General features: G+C 40.0%; 1 protein-coding gene across 1 annotated transcript in view; it reads right to left on the minus strand.

Annotated features, from left to right (window-relative positions):
* The window catches only part of LOC122814368 (zinc finger protein 729-like), a 600,102-nt gene that overhangs the window by 508,216 nt on the left and 70,786 nt on the right, over positions 1-21,100 (minus strand). The window contains exon 5 of the mRNA XM_044086953.1: positions 16,992-17,118. Within this exon, the coding sequence (XP_043942888.1) occupies positions 16,992-17,118 (127 nt within the window). The remainder of the gene's footprint in view (positions 1-16,991; positions 17,119-21,100) is intronic.

The following is a 21,100-nucleotide window of genomic DNA, read 5'->3' on the forward strand; positions in this document are numbered from 1 at the left end:
GCAAATAGTTGCAAGTGTGTACCCTGCCTGCATGGAGCACTACAGCACTCAGGTTTGTACTTAAATAGAAAAAAAAAAAAAAGAGAGAGATTTTCTTTTTTTTTTTTTACTTTTAAACTGTAGCACAGTAGCAAGCAGTCTGCTACAGTTAAGACCACAAACTGATCATTACAGCACTCGGGTTTGACTGCAAATGAAATATCATCTTTTAAAAGCCGTTATTGCATTCAAGAGATGTGGATTGGCTGACTGCTCTGCCTCAACACTTAACACTTTGTGCCTGGGGTAGTTACCCCTCTTGCCCCACCCTAGCTACAGTACACTGACAGCTAGCCCAGTTATGTCTTTCCAGTTTGTCTTATTTTGTGGCTCATTTTGCTGATTTTCTCTGACACATTAAAGGATCCTTGTTATCTTACTAGGAACTTACTTTCAGCAAAAAGAACTAATAGTAAAACTTTTTCCCATTTTATTGGCCTGGAATTTTTATTGTGCACCTTCTGTTCATCTCTTATGCCTTTTATTTACATTCCTTAACTATTACCATAACAATTTATAGCCTATCAAAACAAGTTTTTTTTAAAGTGTACTATCACACTTTTAAAGAAGGTTTTCTCCTCCTCCTCCGAAGACTCATTTGCTTCATTCAGCAAGAAGCGAATGTCCACCTTATACTAACTCGAATAGGATTAAATCCTGTTTAAGCTTATGGCTAAAAGGTAGCAGGGAATAACTGATCCCAGTTCTTACCTTCATGCTCCATAGCCCTTTTAGCATGGAATTTAGTGAAGCACTTAAAAAAAAAAAAACTTCTAATCTGAGACTGGTACTCTGAAGTTCATAACTCTTACTGGCAAAGCCAATGCCTTAAACAAGAAACAAACACAGGTCCCTGGTCGGTGAATATTTCTTTATGGATTTCTACCATGGAAACAGCTTTTGGCCACTGTATTAGATTTGTACAAATGTATTGCTTCAGGAAACATAGCGGCATACTCAGTAACCACTAGAATGCATTGATAACCATTACTAGATTTTTACCAATGACCCTACAGGATTCACAACCACTTGATCAAATGGGACCTCAGTGAGAGGCATAGATAAAAGTACACTTTTTTTTTCTTTTACTTCTCCAGGACCTTGCCCAACGGAATCTCTGCCATCACTGACTTGATCCATTCAATCTGCAGAAATGGAAGCCAGGTATTCCAAGACTAGGTGACAGCATTATTGGACATTTCTCCCTGCCCAGGATCTCCATGTCAGCCCTCTGGTCACCAGTGAGAGTCAGGCAGTAGGATGTAGCCAAACTTGCTGATCCTGGAGGAGGCCAACATACCCTCTTCCCCTGCTACCACCTCTGTGGCTACAGCCAGCCTGCAATTCATATCGCTTGAGGGGAAGCATGCCTTCACATGCTATATTCCCCTTCACTGCTCATGGCTATGCATTCATGGTAGCATGGGCTAACCTGGCACTGAGCTATACTAAGTGAAAACAGAGAGCATCTACTAAGAGTTGCTCTGTAGTGAACTAGTTCCTCATCCTTCCCCCTGAATGGGCAAGACAGCAATGGCCTCTTAGTCTGATCCTCTATGGCCAGCTCCTACAGATAGCAGAACCACTAGTCTAACTTGACTTACCTGCATTATGGCATATACCTCTATTCCACAGATGTGACTGGTATCAGCAGGCTTCTGAATCCAGTGAGTGGTGCAGCCATTTGACAATCTGAGCATGCTGACTGGAAGTTATTAATAACTTTTCATTAGATGGGTCCAATAAAATCTCAAGCATTGTAGCTTTGGTTTTGTTCATCCTTTAGTATCCACCCAAAATAGGCTATGCACCTCTTTTATCACAAGTTCCCTAGAAGATTTTAAGTCTAGCAGCTGATGCAGTATTTGCTCCTCGTCTCCGTTTACCATGTACGGCAGATTATTCTTCAGCTCAAAAATTGCATATGGAATGAGGCCCTCCTGCTCATCTATTTCTCCTTCTATTATAGCTATATTTTCTCTGGCTCTGCTTAATATGTGGAGTGCCCACTGTTTTTTTTTAAAATGAATCTCATTGCTCACCAGTGTTGTGGAGTATAAGGGAGATAACCCTAACTATGGCCCAGGCAACCAGAGTTCAATTAGTGGTTAGGGTGTCTGAAATGCTGGCATGAAGGGATGGTTGTGTCCATCTGGGGTGGGTGGGCTGTTCTTCAAAAATGCTCTCTGAAGTCCATGGAGTGGGAATAGCCCTCAGATATTCCAATGAACATAGGGTTGGGGAAATAAGGATAGGGCATAACTGCCCTCAACAAGCAGAAGCAATTGCCAGCATCACCCCTTCCTGGAAGCCCTTAAGGACTATGCTGGCCATGCTCACTTGGAGAAGTCCCTGGGGAGGAAAGAGAAGTATGTAGACCTGGTGATGACTAGGGGCACTGAGCAGACAGACAGAATTACACAGGGTAGAGAAGAGAAAAAAAAATATTCCACACTGCTTTTCCACAAATCCACCAAGTCAGGAGCACTTTTGTCACCACACTGACATGAAATCGAGAATGCAGCCTCTTCTGCTATGAATACAGGCATAGGTTCATAGGTTCATAGGATGATACTAGGCTATTGGTCTGGAGGCCCTTATAAGCCTAGCCAAGAATTTCATCCATGTTCCTTCAAACTCAGCACCCGTTTCCCCTTTCTAGCAGGGACACAGGTGGGATCCCAGGGGTGCATTTTCTGTTTTCCATCCAGTCTTCCAGGTTGCTCTTAAAGAGAGCTAGAGAGGTACTCTGCTTGACATGGAGAGGAGTCTATTCCACATATGGGGGTGTCTTTGGGACACAAATCTATCCTGCCAACAAGTTCTATTAATGTCACAGATCAGGTAAAGGCCTTGCATACGGGTTGCATGAGTGGAGTTTGACTTACGGATATGCAGCAACTCCATCAAGGCTGGGTCTGAGATGGTCATGTATGCCAGACACAGGTCACCTCTGAGCAGTCTGTATGAGACTGAGTAGAGGGATAGGGCTTTTAGCCCATCTGTATAGGATAGGTTTTTAAGTCACTGGATTTTCCTGGTCAGGAACCTCTATGGTCTCCCCAGCTGCTGCATGTGTTTGGCATGGTACATGCCGAAGTGGGCATTGTACTCAATAATGGGTCTGATAAGGGAGGAATACAGGGATGTTATGACCTCCTTGTTCTTGGATGAAAATACCCTTATTTATTAGGTGGAACACATAGAAAGCCTTCTGTACAACGGAGGCAATGTGGTGGTCAATGTTGTTATGAATGTGATAATTAGTGGGGATGCAATTTTCCCCAAAGGGGATAATGATGCATTTCTAGGCATTCAGTTTGAGGCCATGCTTCTGGCACCAGTCATTAGTTCAGGTAAGGCCATCTTGGAAGATATTCACATCACTAGGGGAATTTAAGACAGTGCCCAGCTTGCAGTCATCTGCAGACTTGATCAGCCACAGATCATTGGTTTTAGCTTGCACCTCAAAAAAGTATATCCCAAACAGTAGAGCCCCCAAGACTAATCCTTGTGCTACACTGCTCGTTATAGGTCTACTACTAGAGCTGGCTTCCCCTATTTTGAATGAGTGGGTTCTATCAGTGAGCCAGTCAGATACCTATCTGGTAACATATGGGTTGATGCCTAGCTGAGAGAGTATCTATTATGTCCGAGTGGGGAATAGTGTTGAAAGCTTTGGCTAGGTCATCTTCTCCTCGTCCATGGCTTTGGTGACTGTTTTGAAGAAGTTGACCAAGTTGAACAGGCATGATCTCCCTTTGACAAAGCCAAACTGTGTGGGGTCAAGCGTTTGGAGGTTGCAATGTCCTTGTTTATAAGGTCCATGATAATGAATTCCATGGCTTTGCAGATCAGGTTAGTTAGCGGAGGGGCCTATAATTGCCTGGGTCAGTGGACGCTCCACCTTTGTGAAAAGGGATGACAGTGGCCATCCTCCATTTAGCTGGGAAGAAGCTGGTGCTCAAACTTTGGTTGAATAGGGTGCCTAATGGAGCTGACAGCTCACACCTGAGTTCATGTAGGATACAGCCAGGGATGTTATCGGGTCCCATAGAGACTATTTTTTTTTGCCCTTGAGAGGGCATTAAAGACTGAACCTGTCTGCCAGCAGGTTGGCTATATCTATGAGATTTGTGTATGTGGTGTTATTGACCACCAGTTCAGTGTTGATTAGGGGAGTTACCTTTGAGATTACAGACATATGTGAAGAAGGCCTTGTTCTCAGTGGATGTGTCCAATTTGGACTCAAAGTTAGCCTTAGAGGTTTCTTCTTCTCCGCTTATTCATTTGTCTACAAAAGTCAGGTCATGCCACTGACTTCCTTCTGTTTTTGGTTATGGCAGCTCCTTTACTTTTATAAGACTTACTTTTCTCTTTTTTAAATATCTGCTGCTGAGAGTCCTTTTTTGGAGTATCACTATGTTTTGACCTTACAGAGTTTAACCTAGGAATCTCTTTGGGTTCCCTTTCTTCTATTATTTACTTTATTACTGTTTGTGTGTCTGTGTCCCACTGACATCCTTCATGTGCCCCACAGAGAATTTTCATTACCTTTTCCTCAACAACAAAACCTTGAAGGGTACTTAGCTGAGGCAACAGAGATATAAGATTTTTAGAGATGGAAGTCTAGGCCATTATTTATTTATCTTTCATTAGTTTAATATTTAGAATCTTCCAACAAAGGTCCCTACCACATACGACAGGATCTTCCTTCCCGCAAAGTTCCCTACCACATACTACAGGATCTTCCTTCGGACAAAGGTCCCTACCACATACTACAGCATCTTCCTTCCTGCAAAGGTCCCCACCACATACTACATGACCTTCCTCCCAACAATGGTCCCCACCCACATACTACAGGATCTTCCTTCTGACAAAGGTCTCCACTACATACTACAGAATCTTCCTTTTGACAAACGTCCCCACCACATACAGGATCTTCCTTCCGACAAAGGTCCCCACCACACACTACAGGATTTTCCTTACGACAAAGGTCCCCGCCACATACTACAGAATCTTCCTTCCGACAAAGGTCCCCACCACACACTACAGGATCTTCCTTCTGACAAAGGTCCCACCACTCACTACAGGATCTTCCTTCCGATAAAGGTCCCCGCCACACACTACAGGATTTTCCTTCTGACAAAGGTCCCCACTACATACTACAGGATCTTCCTTCCCGCAAATGTCCCTACCACATACTACAGGATCTTCCTTCCCACAAAGTTCCCCGCCACATACTACAGGATCTTCCTTCTGACAAAGGTCCCTCCACAAACTACAGGATCTTCCTCCCGACAAAGGTCTCCACCACATACTACAGGATCTTCCTTCCCGTAAAGGTCCCCACCTCTTACTACAGGATCTTCTTTCCGGCAAAGGTCCCCACCACATACTACAGGATCTTCCTTCTCGCAAAGGTCCCCGCCGCATACTACAGGATCTTCCTTCCGACAAATTTCCCCACCACATACTACAGGATCTTCCTTCTGACAAAGGCCGCCACCACATACAACATGATCTTCCTTCCAACAAAGGTCGCCACCACATACTACTGGATCTTCCTTCCAACAAAGGTCACCACCACATACTACAGGATCTTCCTTCTGACAAAGGTCCCCACCACATACTACAGGATCTTCCTTCTGACAAAGGTCCCCCACGTACTACAGGATCTTCCTTCCGACAAAGGTCACCACCATATACTACAGGATCTTCCTTCCGAAAAAGGTTGCAACCACATACTACAGGATCTTCCTTCGACAAAGGTCACCACCACATACTACACGATCTTCCTTCCGAGAAAGGTCATCACCACATACTACAGGATCGTCCTTCCGATAAATGTCGCCACCACATATTATAGGATCTTCCTTCCAACAAAGGTCACCACCACATACTACAGGATCTTCCTTCCGACAAAGGTCGTCACCACGTACTACAGGATCTTCCTTCTGACAAAGGACCCCACCAGATACTACAGGATCTTCCTTCCGACAAGGGTCCCCACCAGATACTACAGGATCTTCTTTCCGACAAAGGTCCTTACCACATACTACAGAATCCTCCTTCCAACAAAGGTCCCTACCACATACTACAGGATCTTCCTTTCAGCAAAGGTCCCTCTACCACATACTGCAGGATCTTCCCAACTACAAAGGTCCCTAGCACATACTACAGAATCTTCCTTTTCAGTTTCTGCACTGACTTCTTTCACTAACTTAGTAACTAGGGTAATAGGCATCTGAGAACACTCAGGTTCTTCCATACCTTCCAACCAAAGCTAGATTTTCTTTTTGAATTTTTTTCACCCTATCCTTTCTTCTTTATCAAGGCTATGTATTTTTAAAAGCATGTTAGGTTGTTGCCCCCCCCCCCCCCAAATACAAAAATCAACAAAATTATTAGAGGTATATTTGGGTCCATGTTCAGCTACTGAATACGAAAAAACATGAATCATGTAATAATGAATGTAAAAATGGAAATGGTCCAGGGACAATTATCGAGCAATGGCAATGCAGAAAAAATACACTGAATAGCAGATTTGGCCATAAAAAGGAAGTAATGCAATGCGTTAGGTAAGTGAAGGGAAACATTTTCAATTTGCCCTATTCCCCACTGTAGTGAGATCTCGGAGTTGGTATATATAGTTAGGGGGGTGTGAGGGTCACAGCCCACTCACCTTGGTTGTTTGACTATGGGCAATCGGTGTTTTACTTTTTGATGTTACCATTGTTCAATACTTGTGAATTTTGCTGTTTTACTTAAGCTGTTGTGCGGTTCAGGTTTTTTAGCATTCAGTAGCTGAACATAGACCTGGTATATTCACACCACAGAGAATGTGACTGTGCCCCCCCTCATAATTTCTGCAGTATCTTGACCCACAAGAAGTACTGACCAGTTATATCATGTGTTGGACTAGGCACCAAAGTTACAGGATGTAATGCTTTGCCTTATCTCCATGAACATACATTTCCACCAGTCTCTTGTTATACATTCTCTGTTTGCAGACATATGTGTTTTTGCTAAGTGTGACTATCCTTCCAGACTCTACTAGCCCTTTCAATTCCACACTAAAACCATTCATTTAGCTAAATACTGGTGGCACAGAGAAAAAATTGCTGGTTGTACTACTAAAGCCGCTACTCTATCACACTCTACTGCTACTCTGTCATTATCAGCATGTTGGGAAGAAATCCTACATTTGCTAGGCATAAGATTTGTATTATTAATACCAACATGCTTGTGAAAAATCACACTGCATTTATATAGTAATAAGAATGCTGTAACTAACAACATTCAGCAGTGTGCTCCATCTTCTCATAGTTAAAATGCACTATTTCAATTGCTGATAGCTTTTTGTGTGTTCAGAGAAACTTGTGCAATCTTAATTACAGACTTAGGTTGCTAAGTTTTAAACAATGCTGCCTTACCTAGCAGCTTTCCGTCAGCACCAATTTATTAGCACTTTTAGAGTCACTCAGCAAAACTCATTAGCATGCATGACTAACTAAGGCGTGGCACTTCTGAATCTATCGTTGGAACGTCTTATCGTTCTGCTTTTACTCTACTTTTTACTTCTGGCTTCAACTATAAACTTAAAATATTCTTTAGATCAGACACTTATGCTATTACATTTTACTTGTATGAAATGTTCTTTTATGACAGTAAATCAAATGGGACTAAGCCTACCCATTCCAGGGACCTAAATATGGCCTGTGACTTAAACAGGACATGCTGGAAGGAGAGATTTATCTCCCAGCGACTGCCGTGTCTTTGGAACAGGTTACCAATTGATGTGAAACAGAGCACCTCTATGACACTATTCAAGAGGAACCTGGATGAATGGATGGGGCACCGTACATTCTTACCAGGGATAGAGCCCACCCTGCTGGACATGGGCGGTCATCACGAGATGCGATCTTGGGTATTGACTAGCATTTCTATGGTACTACATTGGGATGAAACATCTAGGCTTAAAATGACCTCCGGGTTGATAGCCTAGTAATTTCCTATGATCCCATGAGCCTATGAAATACAACTGGTTACGTCTCAGAAGACACACCGGCAATAGCTAGTAATTTTTTCATCTTTTGACGATTGATGTAATCAATGTACTCAGTAATTTCCATGCTCGTATAGGAGTACAGTGCGTCACTTGTAAGCTGTGTGAATAAAATGTTGGCCCAGTAAGAATGAACAATTTTTTCTGAATGGAATACTTCTCAAAAGCACATAGATATGTTTCAATGGGGTCTATGTCAGACCATCGAATGGCCACACTGTCGAACATATCATCTTGTCGACAATGCAAGCCATCGAACCATTCTGACTGAAATCAAATTACAGTGGGGATCAGGAAATTTGCCGTTTTCCTCACTGTAGTGTGATCTGAGAGTAAGTATATATAATTAGTGAAGTGTGGGTGGTGTGACGGCCCACACTGTCGATGAGATGGCATTTGAAAATGTGGCCATTTGATGGTCTGACATAGACCCATTTCAATGTCATCAGCTACCTTCTGTTTTAGAGGTAGCATTGTCTTTGAGGTGGTCAGTACAGTGGCTATCATATTCAATTGCTCCTCAAGTCTAACTAAATGTTACTAGTAACTGCACTAATTTACTTTCTTGAACAGCCATAATATCTTTCCTTACATTTTTGCTGGTCTGAACTAGAGTATCCATAACTTTCTCCAATTTCTTTGGGAAAGCAAAACAGTTCAGATACAGAACAGAAAAAAAATCTAGTTTATCCATATCTTTTCAGGTGTAGTAAACAATGAAATAGCAACAGTTCTATATTTTCGGGGAGGGCAATTAATTCCAGATTTGTTTTTTTACTTGCAGGTTGTGATGCAGCTTTGAAAAATGCAGTTTGGTATATATTGTCAAATCGACAACCAGCAAAACAACCATTGTTTACTGACACTAAAATTAAATAAAATTCAGACTCCACTTCTTACTTAAGCAAAACCTTGCAGCTTCTCAGAAGACACTGGCAGTTGAGTAACAATGCACAGTACGTGTATACCTAAACCATTAGCACATCTTTCTAACACTAAGATATTCAACACATCAGCTACATGCATTATCCTACCTGTAGATACTGAACTTATAGGTCATACTTCTGTAATGAAAGGAATATTCTCTGGAGTTTTGCAGGTGCTTTTGCAGGTGCTTTATGTAGTAATATTTTAAGTATGTAATGGCATATTATTAAATTCCACTATTATTCCTTGGCTACATATGCAATATTGAAATTTCCTGAAAACAAAAACTACTTGATTAAAGCATAATGTTGTCAGAATTTTTCAAAGCTGTTATCCCACACATTACTGGTCTGCCTTCCTGTAATAAGGCTCACAATGACCATATGTCCTGGTGTTTATCTATATGGAACATAGTAGGTCCGGGCACATCACACTCTTTGTGTTCAGATGGTACACTACCCAGATGCTTTGGCATATGAAACCTCTTGACTTATGCTGCTGACCAAAATATTTGTAGATCAATATCTAGAAGCTTCCTAGTGGTACTGTGACATCTGATAAGTTAGGAATACACTTGGATGAAACAGCTGAATTGTCATGGGTTATTTACATGTTTATGACTGCTCTTCCATTCTTAAAATGTGAATTAAGTCCTTTTGATGACATGATGGCAAAATATGGCTTATGTACTTGAATGAAGTTGCACAAATTTTGCAAATACTTTTTGCATGGTTTTAAACATCTTATTCAATCCAGCTGTTTTACAATTACCTAGAACACATCTGGAGTTGATAAGATTCTAAATGACTACATCAAAAATTTATCTCTGTCAAGAGGTGTACTGGATGTACACAATTTAGAACTAGTTTTATCTAGCTTAACTTACTACTGCACTTGGTTAGTGTTACAGAAACATACCCAGAATTAAACATGGTTGTTACCACTTTTATTGTCTGAAGCACAGAATGCTCCCTTTTGGTCCTCTCTTACATCTTGATGATACAGACACATCAATTTACTCTCTTGTTTTACTGCTGCATTATAATTAATCCATTCAGTTAGGTCACTTTGTTTCACTGGAACTGTAGCTTCCCTGTACTTTAATTCCTCTTCTATTTCTGAGTGTAACAAGAACTTTTCTTGGAGCATAAATTGTAGATCTCATTTCAAGGAGACTCTTAATATGATGCTCAACTTTTAGACAGACAGCTTTCAAATTCCAGTATTTCTGCAAATGTCATCAGCATCTAGTATTACACCTTCAGCATTCTGAGCCTTATGTTTCTGCTTCTACAATGACGTTATAACCATTCTAACCATAAAAAGCCTTTTTACTTCTTCTGAAATTTGCACACCAGCACTTTTATTAACTGGAACAAGTATTCTGTATGAACATCTTGCACTCTGGCATCTAAAGCACTAACTGATTGAATCTGTACTTCACAAACTAAATTACTGTTCGAACTTTTGTCCCCCATGTCCTGGTCATCGAGGTGCAGCATCAGCTGCACATTTGTTCCATGCTAGTTTGGGAGCGGTAGTGCTCATTTATTTCCTCCAGGGCAAGAGCAACTGGGGCCCAAATGGTGCCCCATCAGGCAAGAATTAACCAGGGCTTTGCCATCACACAGGTAGCCATGAAGGGAGTTTGTTTCGTATAACCCTTTATTCTTCCATGTGTGATGACACCAACACCTATGTCATCACAAAAACCATGTATGCCCTTTTACATATGTATGCATTTTACCACGCAGCCCCCCCGTAAGGGCTACCATCAAAAGCTTGGGTGGTCATGCCCATGGCTCCCGTGGTCTCTTGGTTGCTTCAGGAACAGCATGTTTATGCCTTTGCCCCAGAGTGCCAGATTTCATAGGCTGAGAGCCACCAAGCTCCTCACCCAGACAGATGTCCTGGCAGAAGTCATGCTTCTCCTGCTCACTTGGCTGTTCAATCTCCTGGGCCAATAATCAAACTAAGGTCACCTGGGGTGCAGTCAGGGCTTTATCCCTTTGTTCCACAAAGCTGGGGCTGTACTGCTAAAACATCTGAACTAGATGTTTATGTGAATACCATATGTGTGCATGTTCAGATTTTCTCTCTCGTCATCACTAACATGTTGGCATCTCTAATCTATTTATGACTACAGTTTTGGTCATTCAACGCTTATTATTTATTAATGCATGGAATGTTTTAATCATACCAACCTTTTTCAAGATTTCCGTCCTAAAATATTTAGATGCTTTAAGTGGACTTGTAATGACATTTGAAACAACAGACTGCGTGCTTTACATTTGTAGATAGACACAGTCCAGATAGACCTAACTGAAAGGCTTTAAATCATACCTGGAATCAGACAACATCAAACATTAACAGTCTTTACAGTCACAGCTATAAATGTAGGTTTGAAACATGATATTGTAAACAAATGCTGTTACCAAGTTGAATACCAAAGATATACTTTTGGTCATCATTCATTCTATCCAGCATTCATCCCTGCTAGTAACAGAAGTTTTAAAGACATTTACGTAATTATTTATTAGATCTAGCACTGTTAAAAAGAAAGCAGTGCATTCAAAGTGTGCATTTTTACAATGCCAACAAATATTTCTGATTTTTTTTTGTCTGCTGGCATTTAAAATACCATTTTGCTTTTTACAACGTATAGTTATATTATTAGGATATCTAGGTTTATGATTCTGTACATGAATTAGTCTCAGTATATTTCTAAAAAAGAGGATATAAATTCAATTTCTTTGATAAAAGACTAAAGATATTATGGATAATAGATGCAAATGTATTTTTGTTCTTTTTAATTTATTTTTTGCCCCTTGCATCATCCTGTGGCCTCCCTGAACAGTGTCCCACTTCCATGCTTGGTCGACTAGCTTCGTTGATCCTCTAAACTTGCTCTGATTCAGCTGTGGCTGGTCATGGAACCTAAGAGTGTCCTGTGGGTCTTGGTAATTAATGTTTTGGTGCATTTATTTCCATTATATCATACTAGTTATTCCTGCGTCCTAGTTTGGTATCATGGTGACAGTTTACGGGTGGGTGTGGTCAGATCGCCCTGCCTCTGTGGCAGGTTATCCATGCCCACCTCCCTTACTCCTCCTTGAGCTAGGCCTCCTCAATGCAACACCCGCAGCCTCCACCAGGGGTCACCTCAAGGAAATTCCATGACCCCCACATGTCTCACATCCTACTCCATCAGACATCTAAGCTGCTAAGTGAACCTGGGCTAAATGGGATTTATCCCACTACACCCTCAGAGTGGCCAGGGATACAAAGCACACATTTATTTTCTCCACATTTTAATGAATAAAAATGGGAATAGGCACAAGTTTATGTCAGTCAGGAACAACGTTCACGTGTGTTTCTCATGCAAACTAGACATTTCTAGAATTAAGGATATTGTTGTAAACAACAAATTTTAATGCCCAATGAAGCATTGTGGTGATAGGGGATGCAACGCTGTTTATCCATTGTTGATCAAAAGGAGCACTCAACTTGAACAAAATGTTATAAAAAGAAAAATTACAACTTCAAAATGTTAAAAGGATATATAAGCTGGCTAGAACGATCATGTTGTACACACATTAATGAATATACAGTGACATATTTCATTTGCTTAGATAAATTATCTGGCACAAATAAATACTGCATTCACAACAGTGTAGGCATTGTAAATACAAATGATACTCTAGATGTGATGCATTTTATGTTGGCAAAACTATCCGAAAATGCAGCCACTATGTTTACCAACATGTCTTAGCAGTTAAATCAAAAATTGGAATAATGCAGTATATAAGCACACCATTAGAAGCAGGATGTTTTTGTTGTGTGTCAGTGCTAAGTGTTCAAATGGACAGGTGTCGACTCTCTGAAGCAAACATTGAATACTGTGAAATAAAAAAGTCAGTTATTACTTAATGTCAGCCACCATCCCTGTCTCAATGACTACATTAGTATAAAATGTGCTCTGAAATTTCATCACGGAGAGGAACAGTTGTATTTTCGGGACTTAGTTGTCGCTTTACATTTCTAGCCATTGTATTTACAAGATGCTCGGGTTTATGAGATTTTTACTTTTATGAATTTTAAATGATTTGCTTTTTTTGTACATGAATTTTGTTTGAAACTTTGGAAATGGTGTGCATGTGTGTCTTTAACTGCAACACACGTCTATAATTCTAATGTCACAATTTGTTATCCATAGTATTTATTTAGTATGCTAAAACATTTGCTGTTCTGATGAAGTGTCTAACTACAAACTGGAATGGAAATTCAAGGAAACCAAAAGAAATTAAGCATAAACACTTTATTTCTCCACTTTCCGTCAGATAAGACTTTTTCAGAAAACAAGGAATAACATCTCCACAAAACTCTTACATTTAAATACACTCATTCATTACCCAATTACATAGTTAATTAATGCAACCAATTAACAATTAAAGTTAAAACATGATAAATAAATATATATAAAACTTTATTCAATTTCCTCATATGTTTTCACTTTACGTCTTCTATATTTTAGGAAACATTTTATATTAACTACCCCATTCAGCCCTGGATGTTCATCGGCTATGAACTTTATTTGCCAAAAAGTTTCTCTTTTTTCTAATCCATTTCGAAAGTCCCCACCTCTCATATAATTGTTCAAGTACATAAAATAAATATTTGTTGTGATTACGACAATCCAAACTATATTCTTTATTCTATACCACCCTCATATGTTTCTTTATTCTCAAATGTAGTGCCTGGGTAGTCGTTCCAACATAAAAAGCTGTACATACTGTGCAAACACTAATATAAACAACACCAACACTTTTACAATCATATCTGGTGGTACAAAAAATGTGTGAACTATGAATTCCATAGAAGATGGCGAGTTTATTGACACTGTTGAAGAACTGCCTTTTTATCCAGCTAATGAAAATCCATCTGAACATCTTGCTTTACCATCAAAAAGCTTGGGGTCCCTGGTCGACGGACAGGCACAACGGAACAGAACGAGAAGCAGGAACACGCAGAAAAAGGACTAATGCTTAATTCTAATGTGAGTGGACTTTGTAAAATATTTAATCTGTCTAGTTTTACTTTTAATGAAGTGCAGCTAAAAGTTTTTCAGCTTGGTTTGAATTTTGTATCCTCTCAAAGAGCTAGCACTGTGAATAGCATATTAGATTTGAAATGCTTTACTAGGAAACTTAATATGAATTTTTTATGTGATGATATGAAATTGGAAGCATGTTTTGTCAAACCATCTTGTTTTAATCCTGCACTACATAGTACATTGAAAGCCTATGAAAAAAGTTGTGAGAATGATATCAGAAACTTATTAAGTCAGAAAATATCTAATGAATATCGTTTTTATAATTTGAATAACGTTGAAAGGAAAGCTTTGAACAATATTAAAAGTATGCATGGGTTAAGAGCTATGAAAGCTGACAAGGGCGGGGTACTAATATTGATGAATCAAAATGACTATATTGTGGCTATGGAAAACCTTTTGCGTAAAGAAGAAGAATATAAATAGGTTACTTTGATAGATATAAATACTGGGTTCAATTTTATAAAAATGTTTCTATATGAATTTTTAATAAATGGGTTGTTATGATACCCCATACTGACAACCAGTGCAAAAGGCCAAAATTCACTTTTTTACTAAAATAAAAACTCACTCTTGTAGAGTTTGAGTTATTTCCATTGGTTCATATAACATTAAGATGTCTCTGGAGCAAATGAAATCTTTTATACAAAACTATTAGTAGAACATTAGAAAACAACTTTTCTACTGAAATACCATGACATTTGTCATTTTTCATGTTTTTTTTTCCCCACAGGACACAATTGGAGACTTTCTTGCATAGAGAGGGAATGGTGGTAACCTTACAGGGGATGCATCAGGAACACATTTCCTCTTGGAATTATACTCCTCTAGTTCCAAAAAGGAACTCTTGAAAGCAAATAGATTTCTTTACTGATGTAGATGTATTTCTTCACTTATGACACCATGCAACATATAGATGGTCAGTTAATAACACAGAAAGTTGTTTATTCCAAATAATATGTCTAGCCTAAATGCGGTGTACATTCTAACTGTGACTTTAGGAGCTACACATCATGCCATACAAATCAAACAAGCTAATTAGCATTAAAGCTATGTATCTTGCATATAAGTAAGGATGTTTTCTGAATTTATACCTCATGCAGTATTTACTAGTGTCAGTGACTGTACTTCCTGTAATTATTTGTATTTGGTGTGTCCAAGGTCAACAACTCACTATCTAAAAGTGACGATGCACTAGTGAGTCATTCACATCTGTGTTTTTTCACATGACATCTGTATGCTAGTTGACTGTCTTAGTACATCAGCCCCAATGGCTCATGCCATAGCACACAGTTTACCAATTTCCCCATGCACATCTCAGCAATATCATGCATTTTTGTACTACTGTAGAATTTATAATTACCATGCCGTCCTCTGCAAACAGTTGTACATCTGAAAATGCTACAAGATCAGGGAAATTATTAACATATGTAATAAATAAATAATGACTACCTCAAGGCAGATGCAATGTGACAAAACAACACTTGAGGCTAGAGACATACTGCATTTCAAAGCAGAGGGACTCTTAACAAGATGGAAGGGGATTTGCAGCTGTAATTATACACAGAAGATCTACCCAAGTTTTTTTTCCTAGTTGTGAAGAACAGTTGAAGATAAATGCAGATATACACATTTCAGTGTTGGGAGTTGGCATAATGGCTAAGGAGTTTACCTCACAAACAGGGTTTGATTCTCAGTTTTGAAAGGAATATTAACTAAGCTTAAAATAGCCCACAAGGACATCTAGCCTAATATTTACCTATTATCTTACAAATATGACAAAGGAGATTATGTTGTATACGTGTTATGTCTTTCAGACCTGGACTGATTAAGAGACACCCTATTTTAATGTATCTAGGACTATTGAACGAAAGTTCAATAGTATGAATCCACAATAACCAAACGCACTTTAATGAAAGCACTTTCATCGAAAAAGCGCTTTCGTTAAAAACAAAACAATAAATCTTCTTTTATGCAGGAGGGCAAGCCCTCCTGCCCCCCCCCCCACACACCCCCTACTTTTATATTCTCACTCCAAGGTCGTACTACAGTGGGGAAAAGGGAATTTTCCCTTAACTGTACCATGATGTGACCGGCACAACGAGCATACTTATCCAAAAGTGCTGCTTCAGTGAAAAGCACTTTTGGTTAAGTATGTTCGGTGATATCTGCTTCGGCAAACAGTGCCGTTGGGGATCTGTATGGATCCCATTTTAATACTGTGTGATTCTGAACAACTCATTTAAATGAGGAAAAAGACTCTGTTTAATCTTTGAAATGGGGCACAGATGTCTAACAACTCATACCCTGTCAAACTGCACATTAGAAACATACATTAAAGGACTACTTTTTCACGAAGAAATACTGATGGATCACAACGTATACTCCTTGAATAGAGAAGGAGGAAAGGGGTATTAACTACCCTGAGTGGAAAATTTAGTAGTAGGGGTGCTGCCATTTTCATAAAAAAAGAGAGAGAGAGAGAAAACAAATCTGACATAAAATAAAGGAGAACAATTTAGAAAGTGAAAGAAAGCAACATCGTTCAAATTGTGGTGAATTCTCATAGCAAAAAACTAAAATATCTGTAACCAGAGAAGATTTAATGCTTGAAATGTACAAATAAAAAAGACAGAGAAAAGGAGGAAGGGTCACTTGAGACCTTGTTAAATTCATAGACACAGATGTTAACTGTGTCAAGACTATTTGAGATACTGAAGGGCAGACCTTCTTCACCATCCAACCAACTATAAAGTAAGCTTTGGAAATATCCAAAAGCAGCATTTTAATAATACACTTTAAACTCCTAGACTACAGACTTAACGTCATAAAATGGTCTGCACTTACCTACTGAAACCATGGTTTCATAGTTATTTACCATCACTTCCCTGAAAAGCTCCTTATCATGTTTTTTTAACATCTTCCACTCCTCTTCTGTGAATGTGACAACAATGTCCTCAAATGTTTCAGGTTCCTGGAAAAAAAAAAAAAAATTGTACTTCAACTTTTACTGCACTCAACAGAAAATCTGTAGTTTTTTTGTATCAGAATAATTGGCATTCATTGCTAGTTCTGTCTTTACTGCACAAGTGAAATGGAGTCCAAGGACCCCTTCAGCAAAACGTTGGTTACAGAAGGGAAATGTTTTACACACAGTGTGACATTCAGTATTTGATTAGTGAAAAATGCACTTAGCAACAGTCCTTGTGTATTTATTCATACAACAGTTGAGAATTATATAATATACTACACGTTCATCAATAAAATGTTTTTCAGTACTTACAACAATCTAATGCTTTCCAGTACAGACAAGTGTTATTGAGGTAATGTGCACTGCATCTGTGCAACAGAAATGTGGCATCCTTTACATGTTCCTAATGATAAATCTTGACTTGGTTGCAGAAAACTGATTTTGAATTTTTTTGAATTTTCTGTAGTTGTTAAACAATTCATACTTCTTTAGATTTAAGGTTTTGAACTGCTCTCATTTCTTTTTATGGCAGCAAAAGTTATTTTTAGGCCAATGGTTAGACTAGGAAATGACTGTCCTCTAATGCACAGTGTGACTGGGTTTTAAACATTCTGTAATGGCAGACAAATGAATACCACAGAATATTGATCAGGAGTCTGCATGTCCTTCCTGCTGTCATGTGGGTTTCATCTGGGTGCTCTGGTTTCCACCCACATTCCAAAGACATGCTGAAGGTGGATTGGACACTCTAAATTGGCCCTAGGTGTGAGTGTGCACCTTCTGTGGAATGTTGGGTGCCAGGCTGGCAACTCGACACAGTAAAACTCCATTGCCAATCGTTCTGCAGACTGTTGTTCCACTTTGGTGACCCCAAACAGGAAAAGTTGAAAGAAGAAGTGTCACTGCTCGACAGAGGCACAGCAAAATAACGGGTACAGTTCCCCATACTTAAGGGGTGGCGTAAGCCACAAAACGATGGGCTAGGCTTGCAAATGCCCTCGGGCAGATAGCCTAGTATGGACCTATGAACTATAAGTCTGTCTGTGATATAACTAGTTTCCAGTCTACTTTGTTTTGTAAGAGCTTCAAGCTGCCCTTTTGTTAAGAACAACAAAACACACTACCATGCCGAGCCTGGTGTACCATATTTAGATGTTTTGATTTCATGTGACAACAGCCAATATTGTTTTTCTAGTAGAACTTTTAGTAAATCATGTTTTTCCAACAATTATTTACATAGAATAGTTGTGTAAGAACTTAATGTAACCTTAGATGTCCTTCTCTTTCATGTTGCAGTATTCATAATGGTAGGGAGGTGGCTGCCTGCAGCACCGGACATCCGGCCAGTATACCAAAGTCTTAGGATAAGGGGTACATGCAACATTGCATGTCAGAGCCATAAACCGATGTCGGCTATAAAAATGATGTTTGTATGTACCCAACTCAGAACTGACTGCCACATATAGTAGTACCCCTAGGATACAAGAAGAAAAGGAAGCTTTTCAGACCCACATATACCACCAGTCAAGTAGGTAAGTATATTATATAGGCATGTAGCAGCTTTTGTTGTGCCCTGTTTGGATGTAAGGAAGAAAGGGAAATCCTACACAAGAAAGGATAAACAAATGAAAGAGGGGATAAAGGGGGGGTTCTGAATATTTCAACATGGAGGACATCTAAGGTCATGGTAAGTTCTTACACAACTATTCTATGTCCTTCTATTCTCATGTTGCAGTATTCATAACAGTAGGGAGAGTACCAAAGCTTTAGGTAGCATCCTGGGAGGCAGGGTCAATGAGACCTTGTAAAACTGACCTTGCAAACCCAGCTCTGGCTCTAGAATTTAAATCTAGTTTGTAATGCTTGGTAAAAGTATGTACAGAAGGCTAAGTGGCCACCTCCAGGATGGAAGAGTAGTCAACCCCCCCTAAAAAAAGCTGTTGAATAAGCAGCTGCCCTAGTAGAGAGAGCTCTCATATTGGAATTCAATTCCTTTCCATGAAAGGAATAGCAAAAAGAGATTGTCTTAGAAATCCATAAGGTAATTGTCTGTTTTGACACTGCCTAACCAAAGGCCCTAGGGTGAAAGGAGACAAAAAGGTGGTCAGACTTTCTAATGGATGTGGTCTTGTCCAGGTAATACCTTAGTTGCCTATGAACATCCAAGGAATGCAAAGTTTTTTCTGAGTAGTTTGGACGTTGAGGGAAGAAAACAGGTAGATTATTGGTCTGCCTTAAGGACAGCTCATAACCTTAGGCATGAAAGAAGGATTTGCCCTGAGGGAGACCCTGTCCCTATGGAAGATAACGTAAGGAGGAATATACATAAGGGCTTGGATTTCAGAGACCCTCCTGGTGGATGTGAAGGCCACCAGCAGTACTGTTTTCCAAGTACATCGCTTAAGTGATGCTGAGTGAGCTGGTTCAAATGGAGGCTGTGTGAGTTTAACCACAAAATTAAGGTCCCATGATGAAGGGATCGGTCTATGAGGGGTTCTGATGAAGCACCCCCTTATAAGAAGAGTTTTACCTCTAACCTGGATGCCAAAGGAGGTATCAAAGGCTGTTATGACTAACAAATGCACTTTTACAGAAGAGTACTTCAGTCCTGAATGTAGATGCTCACACAAGTAAGAAACAGCCATGGGTACTGGAACAAGAGAAGGGTCCTGTTTGTTCTTGCGACACCACCTGGAGAAATTTATTTTGATACATAATTTCTCCTGGCACTAGGTTTCCTGGCCTCCTGCAGAACATTGAGAACATCCTCTGAATACAGGTTTCTGAAGGGGATCAAAATTCTATCACCCATAGGGTCAGTTTGAGGTTGAGCTCCTGAGGTTGGATGAGGGACCTCCTGTCTTGTGTGAGTAGGTCGAATCAGTGAGGTTACCAATGGTGATTGCCCTTGGCTAACATGTGTAGTAGAAGAAACCAATGCTGTTTTGGCCAAAAGGGAGTCACCAGCAGGATTTTTGGTTTGTCCCTCTGGATCTTCAGAAGGACTTTTTGAATCCATGTGAAGGAGGGGAAAACATATAGAGACATCCTTGCCCAAGAAAAACAGAAGGCATCCACCTTCCAAGCCTGTGGATGTAGGTTTCTGATGCAAAACAGAGGCATCTATCTGTTCTGGGAGGAGGCAAACAGATCTGCCTGAGAAATACCCCACCTGTGAATAAGATCCAAGAACATCTCCCTATAAAGCATCCATTCATGACAGGGTGCTGAGGTTCTGCTGAGGGTGTCTGCCATCACAATCTCTGCTGAAGGAATGTACATAGCTTGCAGTTGAATGTGTAGTTTTGCTGCTAGGGACCAAATCTGAATTGCCAAGGTGCAAAGTGTATAGGACCTTGTCCCTCCCTGCATGTTGATATACCACAGGACAGTCATATTGTCTGTGACTACCATCAAGGTGCCTGGTAGGAGAACTTGCTGGAATGTTTGAAGTGCCAAGAGAAGGGCCCTCAATTCTTTAGTACTGATGTGATCCCTTTGTCTCTGGGTGGACCACTCTCCCTGAACTCTATTTTGGTTGTTGTTGATTTCCAGCACTGCTCCCCAACCCAGATCTGATGCACCTGTGTAGAGGCGTTGTGAGGGTGGAGGAATCTGCAAGAGTGACTGAGGCTGATGGATGAAATCCACCATTCCAGCTATTTTTCAAGCATGGGAGAAGAGGGAGGGAAACATCCAGAGGATGGGAGTGTTGGTTCCACAGATTCTTAAAGACCCACTGGAACTTTCTCATATGCAGCCTTGCCAAGGGCAGCATGGGAATCAAGGATGCCATGTGGCCTAGGATTCTCAGAAATTCCCTGACTGAGATGTTTTGGAGGGAAAGAAGAGTTTGGAAGTAATAGGTGAGGGCTTCCATCTTGTGGCAGGGGATGAAGGCTGCTATATTGCCTGCTCTTATTCTGCACCCTAAGAAGACAAGATATTGGGTAGGTGTCATTTGAGATTTTTGCTGGTTCACTGT

This window comes from Protopterus annectens, chromosome 10.part0, assembly GCF_019279795.1.
Source record: "Protopterus annectens isolate FY-2018-M chromosome 10.part0, PAN1.0, whole genome shotgun sequence".
Taxonomy (NCBI): domain Eukaryota; kingdom Metazoa; phylum Chordata; order Ceratodontiformes; family Protopteridae; genus Protopterus; species Protopterus annectens.